The following is a 21,773-nucleotide window of genomic DNA, read 5'->3' on the forward strand; positions in this document are numbered from 1 at the left end:
ACTAAAAGCTGGTTCTTTGAGTAGATAAACAAAATTGATAAACCTTTAGCCAGACTCATCAAGTAAAAAAGGGAGAGGATCCAAATCAATAAAATTAGAAATGAAAACTGAGAAGACACAATTGACACCACAGAAATACAGAAGATCATAAGAGACTACTACAAGCAACTCTATGCCAATAAATTGGATAACCTGGAAGAAATGGACAAATTCTTAGAAAAGTACAACCATCCAAGACTGAACCAGCAAAAAATAGAAAATATGACCAGACAAATCACAAATAATGAAATTGAAGCTGTGATTAAAAATCGTTTAACAAAAAGAAGTCCAGGACCAGATGGCTTGACAGGTAAATTCTATCAAACATTTAGAGAAGAGCTAACACCTATACTTCTCAAACTCTTCCAAAAAACTGCAGAGGCTGGAACACTCCCAAATTCACTCTGCGAGGCCACCATCACCCTGACACCAAAACCAGACAAAGATACAAAAAAGAAACTTACAGGCCAATATCACTGATGAACACAGACTCAAAAATCCTGAACAAAATACTAGCAAACAGAATCCAACAACACATTAAAAGGATCATACGCCATGACCAACAGGGATTTATACCAGGGATGCAAGGATTCTTCAACATACGAAAATCAATGTGATACACCATATTAACTAATTGAAGAATAAAAACCATATGACCATCTCAATAGATGCAGAAAAAGCTTTTGACAAAATTTAACACCCATTTACGATAAAAACTGTCCAGAAAGTGGGCATAGGGAGAACCTACCTCAATATAACAAAGGCCATATACGACAAACCCACAGCAAACATCATTCTCGATGGTGAAAAACTGAAAGCATTTCCTCTAAGATCAGGAACAAGACTAGGATGTCCACTCTCGCCACTATTATTCAGCATAGTTTTGGAAGTCCTAGCCATGTCAATCAGAGAAGAAAAAGAAATACAAGGAATCCAAATCGGAAAAGAAGAAGTAAAACTGTCACTGTTTGCAGATGACATGATACTGTACATAGAAAATCCTAAAGATGCCACCAGAAAACCACTAGAGCTAATCTATGAATTTGGTAAAGTAGCAGGATACAAAATTTATACGCAGAAATCTCTTGCATTCCTATACACTAACAACAAAAGATCAGAAGGAGAAATCAAGGAAACAATCCCATTTACCATTACAACAAAAAGAATAAAATACCTAGGATAAACCTACCAAAGGAGGCAAAAGACCTGTATGCAGAAAACTATAAGATACTGATGAAAGAAATCAAAGACGACAAAAACAGATGGAAAGATATACTGTGTTCTTAGACTGGAAGAATCAATATTTTGAAAATGACTATACTATGCAAAGCAATCTACAGATTCAATGCAATCCCTATCAAATTACCAATGGCATCTTTCACAGAACTAGAACAAAAAAGTTCACCATTTGTATGGAAACACAAAATACCCCAAATAACCAAAGCAATCTTGAGAAAGAAAAACGGAGCTGGAGGAATCAGGCTCCCGGACTTCAGACTATACTACAAAGCTACCATAATCAAGACAGTATGGCAATGGCACAAAAATAGAAATATAGATCAATGGAACAGGATAGAAAGCCGAGAGATAAACTGACATACCTATGGTCACCTAATCTATGGCAAAGAGGCAAAAATATACAATGGAGAAAAGACAGCCTCTTCAATAAGTGGTGCTGGGAAAACTGGATAGCTACATGTAAAAGAATGAAATTAGAACACTCCCTAACACCATACACAAAAATAAGTTCAAAATGGATTTAAGATCTAAATGTAAGGCCAGACACTAGAAAATTCTTAGAGGAAAACACAGGCAGAACACTCTTTGACATGAATCACAGCAAGATCCTTTTTGATCCACCTCCTAGAGTAATGAGAATAAAAACAAAAATAAACAAATGGGACCTAATGAAACTTCAAAGCTTTTGCACAGCAAAGGAAACCATAAACAAGACAAAAAGCCAGCCCTCAGAATGGGAGAAATATTTGCAAACAAAGCAACTGACAAAGGATTCATCTCCAAAATATACAAGCTGCTCATGCAGCTCAATATCAAAAAAACAAACAACCCAATCAAAAAATGGGTGGATGACCTAAATAGATATTTCTCCAAAGAAGACATACAGATGGCCAAGAGGCACATGAAAGGATAATCAACATCACTAATCATTAGAGAAATGCAAATCAAAACTACAATGAGGTATCACTTCACACCGGTTAGAATGGCCATCGTCAAAAAATCTACAAACAATAAATGCTGGAGGGGGTGTGGAGAAAAGGGAACCCTTATGCACTGTTGGTGGGAATGTAAATTGATACAACCACTATGGAAAACAGTATGGAGGTTCCTTAGAAAACTAAAAATAGAACTACCATATGACCCAGCAATCCCACTACTGGGCATATACCCTGAGAAAACCATAATTCAAAAAGAGACATGCACCCCAGTGTTCATTGCAGCACTATTTACAACAGCCAGCACATGAAAACAACCTAAATGTCTACTGACAGATAAAGAAGATGTGGTACATATATACAATGGAATATTACTCAGCCATTAAAAGGAATGAAACTGGGTCATTTGCAGAGACGTGGATGGACCTAGAGAATGTCATACAGAGTGAGTAAGTCAGAAAGAGAAAAACAAATATCATATATTAACACACATATGTGGAATCTACAAAAATGGTATAGATGATCTTATTTGTAAAGCAGAAACAGACACAGACATTGAGAACAAATGTATGGATACCAAGGGGGAAAGTGGGGCGGGGGTGAGGAAATTGAAACTGATACATATACATTAGTGATACTATGTATAAAATAGACAACAAATGAGAACATACTGTATAGCACAGGGAACTCTACTTAATGCACTCTGGTGACCTAAATGGGAAGGAAATCCAAAAAGAGGCAATATATGTGTATGTATAACTGATTCATTTTGCTGTACAGTAGAAACTAATACAACATTGTAAAGCAACTATACTCCAATAAAAACTAATTAAAAAATAATTACAGCTACTATAATTTGTTAATGAATGCACAATATAAAAAGAGGTAAAGTGTGATGTCAAAAAGATAAAATAGGGATAGTAAATGGGTGGAGAGTTGTATGCAAAGTTAAGTTGCTATCAGCTTAAAATGGACTATTTTATCTATAAGAGCCTTTATGTAAGCCCAATGGAAACCACAAAACAAAAATCTATATTAGATTCACAAAAGACAAAGAAAGGGGAAATAGAGGACACAACCACAGAAAATCACCAATTTCAAAAGGTAAGCAGAAGTAGAGGGAAATAGGAACAATGAAACTATAAAACAGGCAGAAAGCAATGAATGAAATGTAATTAGTAAGTCCTTTCATAACAATAATTACTCAAACTGTAAATGGACTGAATTTACCAATCAAAAGGCACAGAGTGGTTGGACAGATTAAAAAACAAGACTCGGGCTTCCCTGGTGGCGCAGTGGTTGAGGGTCTGCCTGCCGATGCAGGGGACATGGGTTCGTGCCCTGGTCCAGGAAGATCCCACATGCCGCAGAGCGGCTGCGCCCGTGAGCCATGGCCACTGAGCCTGCGCGTTCGGAGCCTGTGCTCCGCAACGGGAGAGGCCACAACAGTGAGAGGCCCACGTACCGCAAAAAAAAAAACAAAACCAAACAAACCAAACAGAAAAAAAAACAAGACTCAACTACATGCTGCCTACAAAGAGACTCACTCCAGATTTAAGTCCACACACAGGCTCAAAGTGAAGGGATAGAAAAAGATATTCCATGCAAGTAGAAACCAAAAGAAAGTGGGTATAACTATACTTATATCACACAAAATAAGACTGTACACCAAAAATGGTAACAAGAGACACATTAGGTCATTATAAAATAATAAAGTGGTCAATTCATTAAGAAGATATAACAATCAATGATATGCTCACATGATATCAGAGCACCTAATTATCTTAGGCAAATACTAAAAGATATGAAGGGAGAAATAGACAATACAATAATATTAGGGGACTTCAACACCCCACTTTCAGCAATGGATAGATCATTCAGACAGAAAATCAAAAAAGAAACATTGGACTCAAAACACACATTAGACCAAGTGAACCTAACAGACATGTACAAAACAATTCATCCAACAGAAGCAGAATACACAGTCTTCTCAAGTGCACACAGAACATTCTCCAGGATAGATCATCTGATAGGACAAAACAAGTCTTAACTAACTCAAGAAGATTGAAATCATACTATCTGTTTTGTCCACAATGGTATGAAACTAGATATCAACAATAAAAGGAAAGCTAGAAAATCTACAAATATGTGGAAATTAAATAACACACTCCTGAACAACCAATGGGTCAAAGAATAAATCAAAATGGAAATAAAAAAATCTTGAAACAAGTGAAAATGGAAAGACAACATACTAAAACCTATAGGATGCTGCAAAAGCAGTCTCAAAGGGAAATTTATAGTGATAAATGCATATATTAAGAAAACAGAAAGACCTCAAATAAACAACCTAACTTTACACTTCAAGGAACTAGAAAAAGAACAAAGTAAGCCCAAAGTTAGCAGAAGAAAGGAAATAACAAATATCATGGTGGAAATAACTGAAATAGAGACCAGAAAAACAAAAGAAAATATCAGCAAAACTAAGAGCTGGTTTTCTGAAAAGATAAACAAAATTGACAAAGCTTTGGCTAGACTAAGAAAAAAAGAGGACCCAAATAAATAAAATCAGAAATGAAAGAGAAGATATCACAACTGATAGCTCGTATGATAGCTCAGAAATACAAAGGACCATAAGAGACTACTATGAAAAGTTATATGCCAACAAACTGGATAACCTAGAAGAAATGAATATATTCCTAGAAACATACAACCTACCAAGACTAAATCGGAAAGTAATAGAAACTCTGAAGATTCTAATAATGAACAAAGAGATTGAATCAGTAATCAAAAGCCTCTCAACAGAGAAAAGCGCAGTACCAAATGGCTTCACTGGTGAATTCTACCAAACGTTTAAAGGAAAGTTAATGCCAATTCATCTCAAACTCTTTGAAAAAAACTGAAGAGGAGGAAACACTTCCAAACGCATTTTACAAGGCCAGCATTACCCTGATACCAAAGCCAGATAAGGACACTATGAGAAAACAAAACTAGACCAATATTCCTGATGAATATAGGTGCAAAAATTCTCAAAAAAATATTAGCAAATTGAATTCAACAACACCTCAAAACAATCATACACCAACTAGGTGGGATTTATCCTTGGGATGCAAGGATAGTTTGATATACACAAATCAATACATGTGACATACCACGTTAATAGAATGAAAGATAAATATTTATGATCATCTCAATAAATGGGGAAAAGACATTTGACAAAATTCAGCATAATTTCATGACAAAAACTCTCAACAAACTGAATATTGAAGGTGTTTACTTCAACATAATAAAGGCCATTATGTCACACCCATAGCTTAACATCATACTCAATGATGAAAGATTGAAAGCTTTTCCTCTAAGATCAGGAACAAGACAAGGGTGCCCACTCTCATCACTATTATTCATAAAATACTAGAAATCCTAGCTAGAGCAATCAGGCAAGACAAAGAAATAAAAGGCATCCAAATTGGAAAGGAAGAAGTAAAATTGCCATTATTTAAGATGATATGATATTATACATAGAAAATCTTAAAATGATTCAACCAAAAAAACTGTTAAACTAATCAATGAATTCAATCAAGTTGCAGGATATAAAATCAACATACAGAAATCAGTTGTTTCTATATAATAACAAAATATCAACAAAAGTAATAAAACTATCCCAATCAGAATACCATAAAAAATAATAAAATATTTAGGAATAAACTTAACCAAGGAAGTGAAGATCTGTGTGATAAAAGCTACAAGACTTTGATGAAAGAAATTACAAACAAATGGAAATACATCCCATGTTCATGGATCAGAAAAATTAATATTGTTAAAATATTCATAGTACCCAAAGTCATCTACAGATTCAATGCAATCTCTATCAAAATTCCAATGGCATTTTTGACGGAAATAGAAAAACCAATCCTAAAATGTATATGAAACCACAAAAGATCCCAAATAGCCATAGTAATCCTGAGAAAGAAGAACAAGGCCAGAGGCATTACACTTCCTGATTTCAAACTATACTATAAAGCTATAGTAATTAAAACAGTATTGCTGGCAAAAATAGATACATGGACCATTGGAACAAAACAGAGAGACCAGAAATAAACCCCCACATATAGAGTCAACTAAGATTTGACAAGGGAGTCAAGAACACTCAATGGGGAAAGGATGGTCTCTTCAGCAAATGGTGTTGGGAAAACCACATGGATAGCCACATGCAGAAAATTGAAATTGGATCCCTATATACATCACTCAAAAAATTAACTTGAAATGGATTAAAGACTTAAATGTAAGACCTGCAACCAATAGAACACCTAGAAGAAAATATAGGGAAGAAAGTTCTTGACATTGGTCTTTGCAATGATATTTAGCATACCAAAAGCACAAGCAATAAAAGCAAAATCAACAAGTTGGACTACATCAAACTACAGAGACTCTGGACATGAAAAGAAACAATCAACAAAATGAAAAGGCAACTTATAGAAAGGGAGAAAATATTCACCATATATTGGATAAGGGGTTATCATCCAAAATATATAAAGAATTAATACAACTCAGTAACAAAAAAACAAACAATTGGATTAAAAAATGGGCAGAGGAACTGAATAGAATTTTTCCAAAGAAGATATACAAATGGCCAACAGGTACATTAAAAGATGCTCAACATCGCAAGTCATCAGGAACATGCAAATAAAAACCACAATGAAATATCAACCTCATACCAGTTAGAATGGCTATCATCAAGAAGAAAGAGATAAGTGTTGGTGAGCATATGGAGAAAAGGGAACCCTTATGCACTGCTGGTGGGAATGTAAATTGGTTCAATCACTATGAAAAACAGTATGGAGTCTCCTTAAAAAAATTAAAAATACAACTACCATATATATCTAGCAATTCCATTTCTGAGTTTCTGTCTGAAGGAAATGAAAGCAGGATATTGAAAGGATATCTGTACTCCCATGTTTATTGCAGCATTATTTCACAACAGCCAAGATATGGAAACAAGCTAAGTGTCTGTCAATGGATGCATGGATAAAGAAGATGTAGTGTACATATATAATGGAATATTATTGAGCCATGAGAAAAATGAAAATCCTGCCATTTGAAACAACAGGGATGGATCTTGAGGGCACCATGCTTAGTGAGATAAGCTAGTCAAAGAAAGACAAATATTGTATGATATTACTCATATGTGGAATCTAAAAATGTGAACCTTATAGAACCAGAGTAGAATGGTGGTTACCAGGGGCTGGGGGGTACAGGAATTGGGGAGATGTTGTAAAAGGGTACAGACTTGCAACTACAAGATTAGTAAGTTCTGAACATCTAGTGTACAGCACACTAATTGTAGTCAACAATACTGTATTATATACTTCAAAATTGCTAAGGCCACATTTTATATAACTCCATTTATATGAAATGTCCAGAACAAGCAAATCTATACAGACAGAAAGGAGATTAATTGTTGCTTAGGTCTGCAGGTTGAGGGGAAAAGAGGAATGACTGTAAATGGGTAAAGAATTTCTTTGGGGGGTAATGAAAATATTCTAAAATTGATTGTGGTGATAGTCACACAACTCTGTGGACATAGTAAAAACCATTGGATTGTATACTTTAAATGGGTAAATTGTATGGTATGTGAATTATATGTCAATAAAGCTGTTAAAAAATCAAAGGGAGATGATTAGAAAGGTTTTTGCTACATTTTTAATTTGCTATTTCTGTAATTCTAAACATAAATGTCATTTAAGAGGAGTTGATTAAAAAGGTTCATTTTCTGGAAACATTATGCATCTGCAATAAATACTATTGTAGCAGTTGGCTGCTTCCACTTTTAGGCCAAATAAATATATTTGGTGACCAAAAAAAGAGAAAAATATTAGTAGTTTTTCAATAGGTATATTGAAAGATATATTTAAGAGTTCTCTAGTCTGCATCTAGACCTATATTTAAAACTAAAATCAATGAAAGGAAATCACTTCAAATAACCCAGAGACATACATATTAAGAAATATAGGGCTTCCCTGGTGGTGCAGTGCTTGAGAGTCCACCTGCCGATGCAGGGGACATGGGTTCGTGCCCCGGTCCGGGAAGATCCCACTTGCCACGGAGCAGCTAGGCCCGTGAGCCATGGCCACTGAGCCTGCGCATCCAGAGCCTGTGCTCCACAACGGGAGAGGCCACAACAGTGAGAGGCCCGCGTACCACAAAAAAAAAAAAAAAAAAAAAGAAAAGAAAAGAAAAAAAAGAAATATAAAAATGTTTCTGCCTTTTGATTATTAATCCCATTCCTGGGAACTAATCTCAACAAAATAAGAAGAATATAATAGGCACAGAAACATTTATAACAGTACTGTTACTATAACACAAACTCTAAATCAGTGCTACCTAAGAGTGTTTGCTACTGCTCAACTAAGTTTCCAAGTATACTGTTCAGTCAAATTGACATTTTCATAGCAAGATGTTCTCAATGAAGGAAGCACAGCATTGACTTCTATTCTGGAGCAAGCTCCTTGCTGGTTGTAAAACACCACTCTGAGTAATAATGCTCTAAAGACCCAAAGTGTCCAACATAAGGACATAATTGGTAACCTGTGATATAACTCAAAGAAATACTGCATGAGCATAAAGTAGACTAACAGCTAACAATCATTCAGCTCTTACTATGTGCCAGGGACTGTACACAGTGTTTTACATACATTACCTCTTTTATCCTGGTAATCTCAGGTTCTATTACCTCCTTTTTGCAGATTAAGGAGTAAAGGTCAGAGAGGTTAGAGGACTGATCAAGGTTTAACAGCAGGTAGGAAGTGAAATCAGGACTCAAACTCAGGCATGTATGACTCCAAATCTTGATTACTCTATTATACTGCCTCCACAAAACTGAATATAAACTATGATTAACTATGTATACATGTAAGTAAAAATTTAAAGGAAAGAAAATGTAAATAAAACTTTAGGATGGTGAGACAAAGTAAATTTTTTAAAATGTCTTTTCATAACTTTTAAGAGTTCTAATAATAAATGTAAAATTCAAATAGTAAATTCAAAATTATAACTAAATGGACATTTATGAAATGACATCTCAGTTAAATATCTTGTAAAGCATTTATATACTAGTTTTTGTTCAATTTTATATTAAGAATTTATTCTCTGCAAGACATTCCTCTTAGAAGATATATTTAAGAGTGGTTCTATAACTTGAGTGTGCACTGGAATCCTCTGGAGGGCTTGTGAAAACACAGATTTCCCACTCCAAGAGTTTCTGATTCAGTAGGCTTGGGGTGGGGCCTGAAAATTTGCATTTGTAACAGGTTCCCAGGGGATGCTGATGCTGCTGGCCCAGGGACTATATTGTGAGAACTGGTGCTATTAAAAAATTAACATCATCCTAAATCTAAATACCACTGTTATAATCAATTAAAAAATAAACAGTGCATTTCTCTGGATTACTTTAATGTGGTAAATAGGTTCTTGACAAAACACAGGCCAATGGAATTCATGCCATAGTTCATTCTCTTGAAGAATACAACAGTTTTTTGGTCCAATTCTTTCTCAGTCAAGAGCTACAAACTTTCTAAGGAGGGCAAATAGTTATACTTTAAGTGTCTATACTGATGATATCAACTATCTGGGTATTTCCAGCCAAAACTGACTAAATTATTCTAAGTTGCTGAACTGTTTAAGGGTCTTGGAAATTAGTCTTGCTAAGCAAGCTAACAAATTTAGAATGAATAGTCATAAGTGCTAAAAAGAAACCATCATACAGCAGGCAGTATCATAGGTAAGTAATATCCATATCTCAGCTGACAATTAGCTTCCAATATTAAGAATAAGGAAGTGCTATTTCCGCCTCTCTAGAATGATTTGACCCCAATCAAGTAATCTATTATCATTTTTGCCCTCATGCATGCGGAGTATGCCATGAAACATACCTATGTTTCTGACCATGATTCCTTTAAGTTCATCCACTTGGGCTTGAGTCTCCATCACTTTATCTAGGCCCTTATTCTCGGAGTGATGCTTCTATAAAAGAATATGATTTAACTCATGATACCCAGACATTATTTACAATACAAAAACAAAAAGAAGAGGAATGACATTGAAGAATGCTATAAAACTGTCTTTATCTTTGGCACAAAAGATAGATGTCACTTCATTCAAAAATTATTACCAAAAATATAGGCAAGCATAAAACTTGCTACCATATGAAATATATAATTGTTATAGTATAAAAAGATCACCTTATTTTAAATGAAATAAAGCTAAACGTGTTACATCAAATATACATCTGAGACTCCTGGGGCAGAAGTAGGGTGTTATATAATCTGTGCTCAGACAAGGAAGAAAGGAGAAAAGACTGTAGTGGGGGCAGGGGGAACAGGAACAGGACAGGGAAAGGGTACTCTAAATTTTCCCCCATTTCTTGGGTATGATGAGGTAGGGACTGGCCCAGCTTCTGAGCATCTGTTCTTGTTATCTGTTGGGATCAGAGTATGCATCCTATTTTCATTGGCTTCTTATAGGATCTAGAAATGTAAGACACTGAAGATAGTATATATATTTTGAAATTATTATCTATAGCAAACAATTGTGGACTGCTTAATACACAATATGCCAGTCACTTCACTGTGCTAAGTGCTTCAAATAAGGGATATTATTTAATCCATGCAAAAACTCTATGACGAAGATGCCATTTTTATTATCTCCATTTATAGTCAAGGATCCTGGCACAGATTTGTTTAGAGGTTCACACACACATCTGGAGCTAAAGACAAACCAGCTAAATTGAAAGTTTTGCTGCCAGCTAACCCTATTTACCTTTTTCCCCCCTTGTGATGAGAACTCTTAGGATTTACTCTCTTAACAATTTTCATACATAACATAAAGCATTATTAATTATATTTATCATGTTGTCCACTATATCCCCAGTATTTATCTTATAACTGGAAGTTTGTACTTTTTGACTGCCTTCATCCAATTCCCCTCCTCACAACTCTGCTTCTCTGATCTATCTTTCTATGAGTTTGTTTTTAAAGTATGATTGACCTATAACACTATGTTATTTCCTGTTACACAACATAGTGATTTGATATTTCTACACATTTCAAAATGATCACAACAATAAGTTTAGCTATGATATGTCAAAATTCAAAGATATTACATAGTTATGACTATATTCCCAACACAGCACATTTCATACCTGTGACTCATTTATACTGCAACTGGAAGTCTGTAACTCTTAATCTCCTTCACCTATTCTTTCCTACCCCCAACATTCCCCCCTCAGGCAACCTATTTGTTCTCTGTATCTATAACTCTGTTAATGTTTGGTTAAGTTTGTTCATTTGTTTTGTTTTTTTAGATTCCACATATAAGTGAAATCATAGTGTTTGTCTTTCTCTGACTTATTTCACTTAGCATTATAGCCTCTAGATCCATCCATGTTGTTGCAAATGACAAGATTTCATTCTTTTATATGGCTGAGTAATATTCCTGTGTGTGTGTGTCTGTGTGTCTGTGTGTGTGTGTATGCCACATCTTCTTTATCCATTTATCTCTTGATGGGCATTTAGGTTGCTTCTATATCTTGGCTGTTGTAAATAATGCTGCGATGAACATAGGGGTGTATGTACCTTTTCTAATTACTGTTTTTGTTTTCTTTGGATAAATACCCAGGAGTGGAACTGCTGGATAATACAATAGTTCTATTTTTAACTTTTGGAGTAATCTCCATATTGTTTTCCATAGTGGCTGCACCAATTTACAATCCCATCAACAGTGCAGGAGGGTTCCCTTTTCTCCACATCCTCACCAACACTTGTTATTTGTTGCCTTTTTTGAAAATAGCCATTCTGACACGTGTGAGGTAATATCTCATTGTGGTTTTGATTTGCATTTCCCTGACAAGTAGTGATGTTGAGCATCTTTTCATGTTGGCCATGAAAAGATGTTGGCCATCTGTATGTCTTCTTTGGAAAGACAGCTATCCAGCTCCTCTGCCCACTTTATAGTTGGTTTGTTTTTTATATGTTGAAGTTCTATCAGTTCTTTGCACATTGTAGATATTAAGCCCTTATCGGATATACTGTTTGCAAACATCTTCTCCCATTCGGTAGGCAGCCTTTTCATTTTGTTGGTAGTTTCCTTCACTGTGCAAAAGCTTTTCAATTTGATAAAGTCCCATTTGTTTATTTTTGGTTTTGTTTCCTTTGCCTGAGACATATCCAAAAAAATATTATTAGTACCAATGTCAAAGAGCATACTGCCTATGTTTTCTTCTAGAAGTTTCATGGTTTCAGGTTTTATATTTAAGTCTTTAATCCATTTTGAATTTATTTTTGTGCATGGTGTAAGAAAGTAGTCCAGTTTGATTCTTTTGCCGTAGCTGTCCAGATTTCCCACACCATTTGGTGAAGAGGGAAAAAGACAGCTTTTTCCCCACTATATTCTTACCTCCTTTATCGTAGATTAATTGACCATATAAGCATGGGTTCATTTCTGGTCTCTCTGTTCTGTTCCATGGATCTATGTGTTTTTGTGACTGTACCATGCTGTTTTGACTATTGTAGCTTTGTAGTATAGTTTGAAATCTGGGCGTGTAATACCTCAAGCTTTGTTCTTCTTTCTCAAGATTATTTTGGCTATTCTGGAACTTTTGCATCACCATACAAACTTTAGAATTATTTGTTATAGTTCTGTAAAAAATGTCATTGGTATTTTGATAGGTATTGCATTGAATCTGTAGATTGCCTTGGGTAGTATGGTCATTTTTAACAATATAAATTCTTCAAATCCATGAGCACAGTATATCTTTTCATCCGTGTCTTCTTCAATATCTTTCATCAGGGTCTTAATAGTTTTCAGAGTACAGGTCTTTTACCTCCCTAGTTAGATGTATTCCTAAGCATTTTATTCTTTTTGATGTGATGGTAAGGGGGATTGTTTTTAAATTTCTCTTTCTGATAGTTTGTTGTTAGTGTATAGAAATGCAACAGATTTCTATATATTAATTTTGTATCCTGCAGTTTTACTGAATTTACTATTTCTAACAGTTTTTCTGGCAGTATCTTTAGGATTTGCTATATATAGTATCACATCATCTACAAAGAGTGACAGTTTTACTTTCGAATTTGGATTCCTTTTCTTTCTTTTTCATGTCTGATTACTGTGGTTAGGACTTCCAATACTATGTTGAATAAAAGTGGCAAGAGTGGGCACCCTTGTCTTGTTGCTGATCTTAGAGGGTTTTAGCTTTTCACCACTGAGTATGATGTTAACTGTGGGCTTGTCATATACAGCCTTTATTATTTGGGGGTATGTTCCCCCTTTGTTCAGAGGTTTTATCATAAATGGATGTTGAATTCTGTCAAGCTTTTTCTGCATCGATTTAGATGATCATATGGTTTTTATTCTTCAATTTGTTACTGTGGTATATCACATTGATTTCCAGATACTGAACCATCCTTGCATCTCTGGAATAAATCCCACCTGATCATGCTGTATGATCCTTTTCATGTATTGTTGAATTCAGTTTGTTAATATTTTGTTGAGGATTTCTGAATCTATGTTCATTAGTGATACTGGCCTGTAATTTTATTTGTGATATCTGTGTCTGGTTTTGGTGTCAGGGTGATGCTGACCTGTAGAATGAGTTTGGAAGTGTTCCTTGCTCTGCAATTTTTTGGAATAGTTTATGAAGGACAGGTGTTAACTCTTCTTTAAATGTTTGGTAGAATTCACCTGTGAAGCCATCTGGTCATAGACTTTTGTTTGTTGGAAGTTTTAAAATTACTGACTCAATTTCATTATTGGTAGTTGTTCTGTTCATGTTTTCTATTTCTTCCTGGTTCAGTCTTGTGAGATTGTACATTTCTAGGAATTTGTCCATTTCTCCTAGGTTGTCCACTTTATTGGCATATAATTGTTCATAGCAGTCTATTATGATCCTTTGTATGTCAGTGGTATCTGTTGTAACTTCTCCTTTTTCATTTCTGATTTTATTGATTTGAGACCTCTCTTTTTTTTCTTGATGAGTCTGGCTAAAGGTTGATCAGTTTTGTTTATCTTATCAAAGAACTAGCTCTTAGTTTCATTGATCCTTTCTATTGTTTTCTTAGTCTCAGTTTCATTTATTTCTGCTCTGATCTTTATGATTTCTTTCCTTCTACTAACTTTGGGTTTTGCTTGTTCTTCTTCTGGCTCCTTTAGGTGTAATGTTAGGTTGAGATTTTTCTTGTTTCCTGAGGTAAGCTTGCATTGCTATAAATGTCCCTCTTAGAACTGCTTTTGCTGGATCCTACAGATATTGAATCATTGTGTTTTCATTTTCATTTGTCTCCAGGTACTTTTTTCATTTCCTCTTTGATTTCTTCAGTGATCCATTGGTTGTTTAGTAGCATACTGTTTAGCCTCCATGTGTTTGTGTCTTTTGCAGTTTTTTTTCTTATAGTTGATTTCTAGCCTCATAGCATTGTGGTCAGAAAAAATGCTTGATATGATTTCAATTTTCTTAAATTTGCTGAGGCTTGTTTTGTGGCCTAGCATGTGATCTATCTTGGAGACTGTGCCATGTGCACTTGAAAAGAATGTGTATTCTGCTGATTTTGGATGGAATGTTGTATATATGTCAATTAAGCCCATTTAGGTCTAATGTGTTGTTTAAGGCCAGTGTCTCCTCATTGATTTTCTATCTGGATGATCTGTCCATTGAGGTAAGTGTGGTGTTAAAGTCTCCTAGTGGGCTTCCCAGGTGGCACAGTGGTTAAGAATCCGCCTGCCAATGCAGGGGACATGGGTTCGAGCCCTGGTCCGGGAAGATCCCACATGCTGGGGAGCAACTAAGCCTGTGTGCTACAACTGAGCCTGTGCTCTAGAGCCCGAGAGCCACAACTACTAAAGCCCTCAAGCCTAGAGCCCGTACTCCACAACAAGAGAAGCCACTGCAATGAGAAGCCCGCACAACCCAATGAAGACCCAATGCAGCCAAAAGTAAAAAAATAAATTAATTTTTTTTAAAGTCTCCTACTATTATTGTGTTGCTGTCAATTTCTCACTTTATGTCTATTAATATTTGCTTTGTGTATTTAGGTGCTCCTATGTTGGGTGCATATATATTTACAATTGTTATATCTTCTTGGATTGATTCCTTTATCATTAAGTAGTCCTTCTCTGTCTCTTGTCACAGACTTTGTTTTAAAGTCTATTTTCTCTGATATAAATATTGCTATCCCAGCTTCCCTTTCATTTCCATTTGCATGGTATACCTTTTTTATCCCTTCACTTTCTGTTTTCGTCTTCAGATATGAACTGAGTCTCCTGTAGGCAGTATATATATGGGTCTTGTTTTTGTATCCATTCAGCCACTCTATGTCTTTTGATTGGAGCATTTAATCCATTTACATTTAATTATTGACAGGTATGTACTTATTGTCATTTTGTTAACTGCTTTTCAGTTGTTTTTATACTTCTTTTTTGTTCTTCTTTTCCTCTCTTCCCTTGTGATTTGATGAGTATCTTAGTGTTATGTTCGGATTCCTTTCCCTTTTTTGTGTGTGTATCTAGTATAGATTTTTGGTTTGTGGTTACCATAACGTTTATATGTAGCAATCTATATATACATACGTGATTATTGTAAGTTGCTCATCTCTTAAGTTCAAATGCATTTTAACAACCCTGAATTTTTATGCCCCCTCCCACCACACTGACATATTTTACATCTTTTTTGTTTTGTGTATCCTTTATTGTGGTTATAGGTGATTTTACTCCTTTTTCTTGTAATCTTCCTCCTAGCTTTATATGTGGTTGGTTTACTACCTTTACTGTATATTTGCCTTTACCAATGAGATTTTTCCTTTCATAATTTTCATATTTCTTCTTGTGGCCTTTTCTTTTTTGCTTGGAGAAGCCTCTTTAACATTTCCTGTAAAGCTGGTTTGACGGTGCTGAACTCTTAGCTTTTGCTTTTCTGTAAAACTTTTGATTTCTCCACCAAAACTGAATGAAAGCCTTGCTGAGCATTCTTGGTTGTAGGTTTTTCCCTTTTATCACTTTAAATATATCGTGCCACTTCATTCTGGCCTGCAGGGTTTCTGCAGCAAAGTCAGTTGACAGCCTTATGGGAATTCCCTTGTATGTGACACTTTGCTTTTCCCTAGCTGCTTTTAATATTCTTTCTTTAATTTTTGCCATTTTAATTACAATGTCTTGGTGTGGTCCTCTTTGGATTGATCCTGTTTGGGACTCTCTGTGCTTCCTGGACCTAGATATCTGTTTCTTTCCCCAGGTTAAGGAAGTTTTCAGCTATTATGTTTTCAAATATGTTCTCTGCCCCTTTTTCTCTCTCTTCTCCTTCTGGGACCCCTATTATGCAAATGTTAGTACATTTGATGTTGTTTTAGAGGTTTCTTAAACAGTCCTCATTTCTTTTTATTCTTTTTTCTGTTCCACCTCAGTGATTTCAACTACTCTGTCCTCCTGCTCACTGATCCATTCCTCTGTATCATCTAATCCACTGTTGATTCCTTCTAGTGTATTTACTTCAGTTATTGTATTCATCTTTGTTCGGTCATTGTTTACACTTTCTCTTTGTTAAAAAATTCTAACTTCTCACTCTGTTAATCCAATCATCTCCTGGGTTCTTTGATCATCTTTACAATCACTACCTTGAACTCTTTATTCGGTAGATTGCTTATCTCCACTTCACTTAGCTCTTCTTCTGGGATTTTATCTTGTTTCTTCGTTTGGAACACGTTCCTCTGTGCCTTCATTTTTCCTAATTTCCTTTTTTTATTTCTATGTATTTTGTAAGTTGATTACATTTTCCGACCTTGAAGAAGTTGGCCTTTTCTAGGAGACGTCCTACGAGTCCCAGCAGTGCACTTCCCTCTGGTCACCAGAGCTGTATGCTATAAGGATACCTCCTACATGGGCTGTGTGGGTCCTTCTGTTGTGGCTGGCTGACTACTGTGGATAATCTGGTAGGCATGGCTGGTCCCCAGTCTGGCTGGTTGCCAGATCCTGCCTTGTGTGGAGGCTGTCAGCCGCTGGTGGGCAGGGCCAGGTCACAAGGCAGCTGGCTGTAGAGGTCCAGGGGATCCTGGGGTCTCTGGTTGCAGGGCCCTGGGGATCCCAGAGCTGGTGTTGGCCTGCTGATGGGCAGAGCTAGTTTCTGAGATGGCTGGCTGTGGAGTGTGGGGTGTCCCGAAGTTGGTGTTGGTCTGCTGGTAGGCAGGGCCAGTGCCCAGCGGGTCCTAGGGCTAGTGCAGGCACACTGCTATTCAGGGTCAGGTCCTGGGCCCTTTGTTGGGCAGAGCCAGGTCCTGGAGTAGCTGTAGGCTCAAGGGTTCTTAAGGCAACCAGCCTGCTGGTGGGTGAAGGTGTGTCCCTGCCTGGCTAGTTGCTTGGCTTGAGGTGTCCCAGTACTGATGCAGATAGGCTGATGGGCAGGGCCAGGTCCTGGCATTAATACGCTAGAGGGAAGATTCTAAAATGGTGCTTGCGAGCTCCATTAGTAAAGGATGGTAGAACAAGCTCCCAAAAAAGGCTGCCACCAGTGTCTATGTCCCCAGAGTGAGCTCCAGGTGCCTCCTGCCTCTCCAGGAGACTCTCCAAGATCAGCAGGTGGGTCTGATCCAGGCTCCTTTCAAATTACTGCTTCTGCTCTGGTTTCCAGAGCATGTGAGATTTTTATACATGCTCTTTAAGAGTGGAGTCTATTTCCCACAGCCCTCTGGCACTCCTGAAATTAAGTCCCGCTGGCCTTTGAAGCCAAATGTTCTGGGGGCTCATCTTCCCAATGGAGGACCCCAGGGCTGGGGAGCCTCATGTGGGGCTTGGACACCTCGCTCCTTGGGGAGAACCTCTGCAATTGTAATTATCCATTTGTGGGTCACCCACCCAGAGGTATGGATCTTGATTATACTGTGTCTCTGCCCCTCTGTCTTACTGTGGTTCCTTCTTTATATCTTCAGTTGTATAAGATCTTTTCTACTAGTCTTCTGTTCTTTCTCATCAGTAGTTGCTCTGTAAATAGTTGTAATAGTTGTAATTTTGGAGTGCCCATGGAAGGAGGTGAGCTCAGGGTCTTCCTATTCCACCATCTTGGCCACCAACCTGACCCTATTTACTTTCAAATGGGCACTGGTATATATTTTGCTGGTGATGTTTTACATAGCTTCACATATATGAATGTTTCCTAGTGGAAGTATGAAACAAACCAACTGATTGAATAATAAAGATTTATAACTATTTAAAGGAACTTCATCCCTACAGGATGCATATTTAGAAGTGTAATCCTCAAAAAGGGTATTAAAAAGGAGAAGTGAAAAGGAAAGTATTCAATTACAGTAAGTCTCTTTTTCTCATTCACAACACCATCACAGATAAAACTTATGTCTTTGCACTCAAATAGTTTCATGGATAAAAGGTAACTAAGCATTTTTTTAAGGTCTCCACATCCTTAGTCATCAGGGAAATGCAAATTAAGACCACAATGAGATATCATTACACACCCACAAGGACGAATTACATTAAAAAGACAGACCATAACAAGCGTTGGCAAGTATGCAGAAACACTGCAAGTGCTAGTGGGAATATAAATGGTACAACCACTTTGGAAAAACGTTTGACAATTCATTATAAAATTAAACATCATTCACCATATGACCCAGCAATTCCATTCCTAGGTATTTACCAAGGAGAAATAAAAACACGTCTGCACAAAGATTTGTACATGGATGTTCATAACAGCTTTGTTTGCGATAGCTGAAAACTGGAAGTAACTCAAATATCCAGCAACAGGTGAATGGAGAAACAAATTGTGGTGTATGCATACAATACTACTCAGCAAAAAAGGAAACTACTGATTTATACAACATGGATGAATATCAAAAAGCTTACACTGACAAAACAAGGAAGACACAAAAGAGTATATAATGTATGATTCCATTTATAGGAAATTCTAGAAAAGATAAAACTAATTTATGGTGAAACAAAATAGAGCAGTGGTGGCCTCAGGCAGAGTGATGGGGAGGGAACTGACTGCAAAGGGATATGAGGAATCCTTTAGGGTCATGGAGATGTTTTGTATCTTGAAAAGGGTGGTATTTCACGGGTGTATACATATGTACAACTTTACTGAGCGGATAATTAAGTATTCATACAGATGAACAGACTTTCAAATGACTGAGCTGTTCAAAATTTAAATTTGCCTCGTGGGAGGGTAGAGGTTAATGTATAGGTTAAGAGGCCATTTGGCATGTTGAGTGGATTTACACATTAAATGGGTAGTTGAAGTAGATGATCTTTAATCTCTTTCCCAACCCTGAGATACTCTGAGCACCATTTATAGAGAATATCACCAATTATTCACTTTCCATCCTAAAATGGCCCCTGTATATATTTTTTTAATCAGGGAAGTTTTACTATCTTGGCATATAATAACACAATCAGAAAAATACACTGCAGGTCAGAGTCCCCTACATTCATGGTGCTTTAAGGTAATAAAGAAGATATGAATCAAATACTATATCCTGAGAAAGATCTTACCAGCTGTGCAGCCAAGACACTTGAGAACTCACTATTCATGGCATATGGGAGCGCTGTTTGTGCTCTTGAACCATATGTAGTCTGGAACCTCTTTTTTATCTCATTCAGAAAATTAAAGGCTCTGGAACGCTCAAAATCCTGAAAGGAGATCAACACAGAGTTTACATTACAGTAAACAAAGACGATATGGATGATTAACAACAACCAGAAGAACAGCTAACATTTACTAACAACGATTCCATGAGGAGGAACTGACCTCATTTTACTGATAAAGAAACAAAAGCTCTGAAAAGGTAACTAACTTGCCAAAGGTGAAACAACTAGTAAATGAAAGAGCTGAGAGTCTAATCCAAATATGTTTGATTACTGCCAACTAAGATAACAGTACCTAGGTTAGCTTCTTGAGAGCAGGAATTGGGTTTTACTCCATCTATATCTTTCACAGGATCTATTAGAAAGCCCAGCACAAGAAGATGCTTAAGAAATCCATAATAGTACAGTCTTTCACATACAAAGATAACACTATTGACATAAAGTTTGAATTGATTTTTTTCAATAGTGGTGGTACATTTGAAAAGATCAAGGGATGTACTCTTATCTAGTCCCAGTCAAAATGTGTGTGTGTGTGTGTGTGTGTGTGTGTAACATATACAAAAATATAATTATAGCTCAAGAAATATAAGACTCAACTCTGAGCATCCCAAATTTAGTGATATTTCTCACCTACTCCAAGCACTTTCCCATCAGTCATTTCAGATATAGCTGTATTTTTAAAATAATTTTAGAAAATACTGTGAAATCAGGGAATATAAATCATTGTGATGATCACTGTGGTTGACACTCATCTCCATTTCACCTAAGATGATTAGTCTAAGCCAAGAGTTCTTAAAGTGGGGTCAATGGTCCAAATTCAAGGAGCTGATGTACTTGGATAGAAAAAAAAAATCTCATCATTATTTTCACCAATCTTTAACTCAAATTTCAATTGTGAATGTGGTAACAAACCGGAGAAGTATTTAACAGTACCTGTGACTTTGTCACCAAGAGAAGTCTTTTTTTCATATACCATCAGTTATAAACATCTCTCAAAATATTATTTATACTCATCACCACATCAAAATAATTTTTATTTATTAGACCCATGAGTAGAACTTGTTATTTAATGAATTCATAAAGAAGCATATACATTACTATATCAATATTTAAAATATTTTGAATACTGTATTTTAATATAATTGGTTTTGTTTATAATCACACATTTAAAAAAATTCTGGGAGGGGCCCATGAGTGCCAAAGGGGTCTGTGACACAATAAACGTAAGAACCCTGACCTATGGCAATCATGCCAATTCCATGCCTCTTGTCAGTGATTAATTTAGAAATAAATACTTAACCTAGTCCTAGCCAATAAGTCATGAAAAGAAGTCTACTTTGAAAGCGCGGGGAGGGGAGGGTGTGCATCTGGGAAGTTTCCTCATTCATACAGTAAGAGACTTGAGAAGACATAGTCCGTCTTTTTTGGACACAAATAAATAAGCATGTGGCTCCATGCAACCATAAGGGGAATGTGTCCAGGAAGAAGCTAACACTAGGATTGCAGAGAGGAGAAAGGACCTTGATGACCACCGTTAAGTTATTGAGCATTTTCCATCTAGAAGCTACAAATACTCAAAAACAACCTACCAATGTGAACTACAGGTTTACAAAGCTGATCATAATGTATTGTGATTTTGTTTTCCCAAAGTCCACATACATTAAAAGAAATTCACTATTGATTGGAGGAGTGAAATAATCTATTTACTATTTCAGATAAATAAATTTTGAGGGGGTCTGATACCAAAGAATCATAATTATGAACACCAATTCTCACTACACAATAAAATAAATGTAGAAATTACAAGAGGTTAAGCTAAAACTCTACAAAACCAAGCTGATTTGCATATACCCAGATATCAACTTTTATTTTGTTTTGCTGCTCTATATGATAAATACAAAGTATAGAAAAAAATTTCCAGCTACAGAC

At 36.2% G+C, this 21,773-nt stretch overlaps 1 protein-coding gene across 2 annotated transcripts in view; it reads right to left on the minus strand.

The window, feature by feature from the left end:
- The window catches only part of VAMP7 (vesicle associated membrane protein 7), an 86,478-nt gene that overhangs the window by 44,032 nt on the left and 20,673 nt on the right, over window positions 1-21,773 (minus strand). For both annotated transcript variants that reach the window (XM_060136997.1, XM_060136996.1), the window contains exons 4-5: window positions 19,752-19,889; window positions 10,139-10,229 (exon numbers count right to left, since the gene is read on the minus strand). In XM_060136997.1, the coding sequence (XP_059992980.1) occupies window positions 10,139-10,229; window positions 19,752-19,889 (229 nt within the window). The remainder of the gene's footprint in view (window positions 1-10,138; window positions 10,230-19,751; window positions 19,890-21,773) is intronic.

Source organism: Lagenorhynchus albirostris, chromosome X, assembly GCF_949774975.1.
Source record: "Lagenorhynchus albirostris chromosome X, mLagAlb1.1, whole genome shotgun sequence".
NCBI lineage: Eukaryota > Metazoa > Chordata > Mammalia > Artiodactyla > Delphinidae > Lagenorhynchus > Lagenorhynchus albirostris.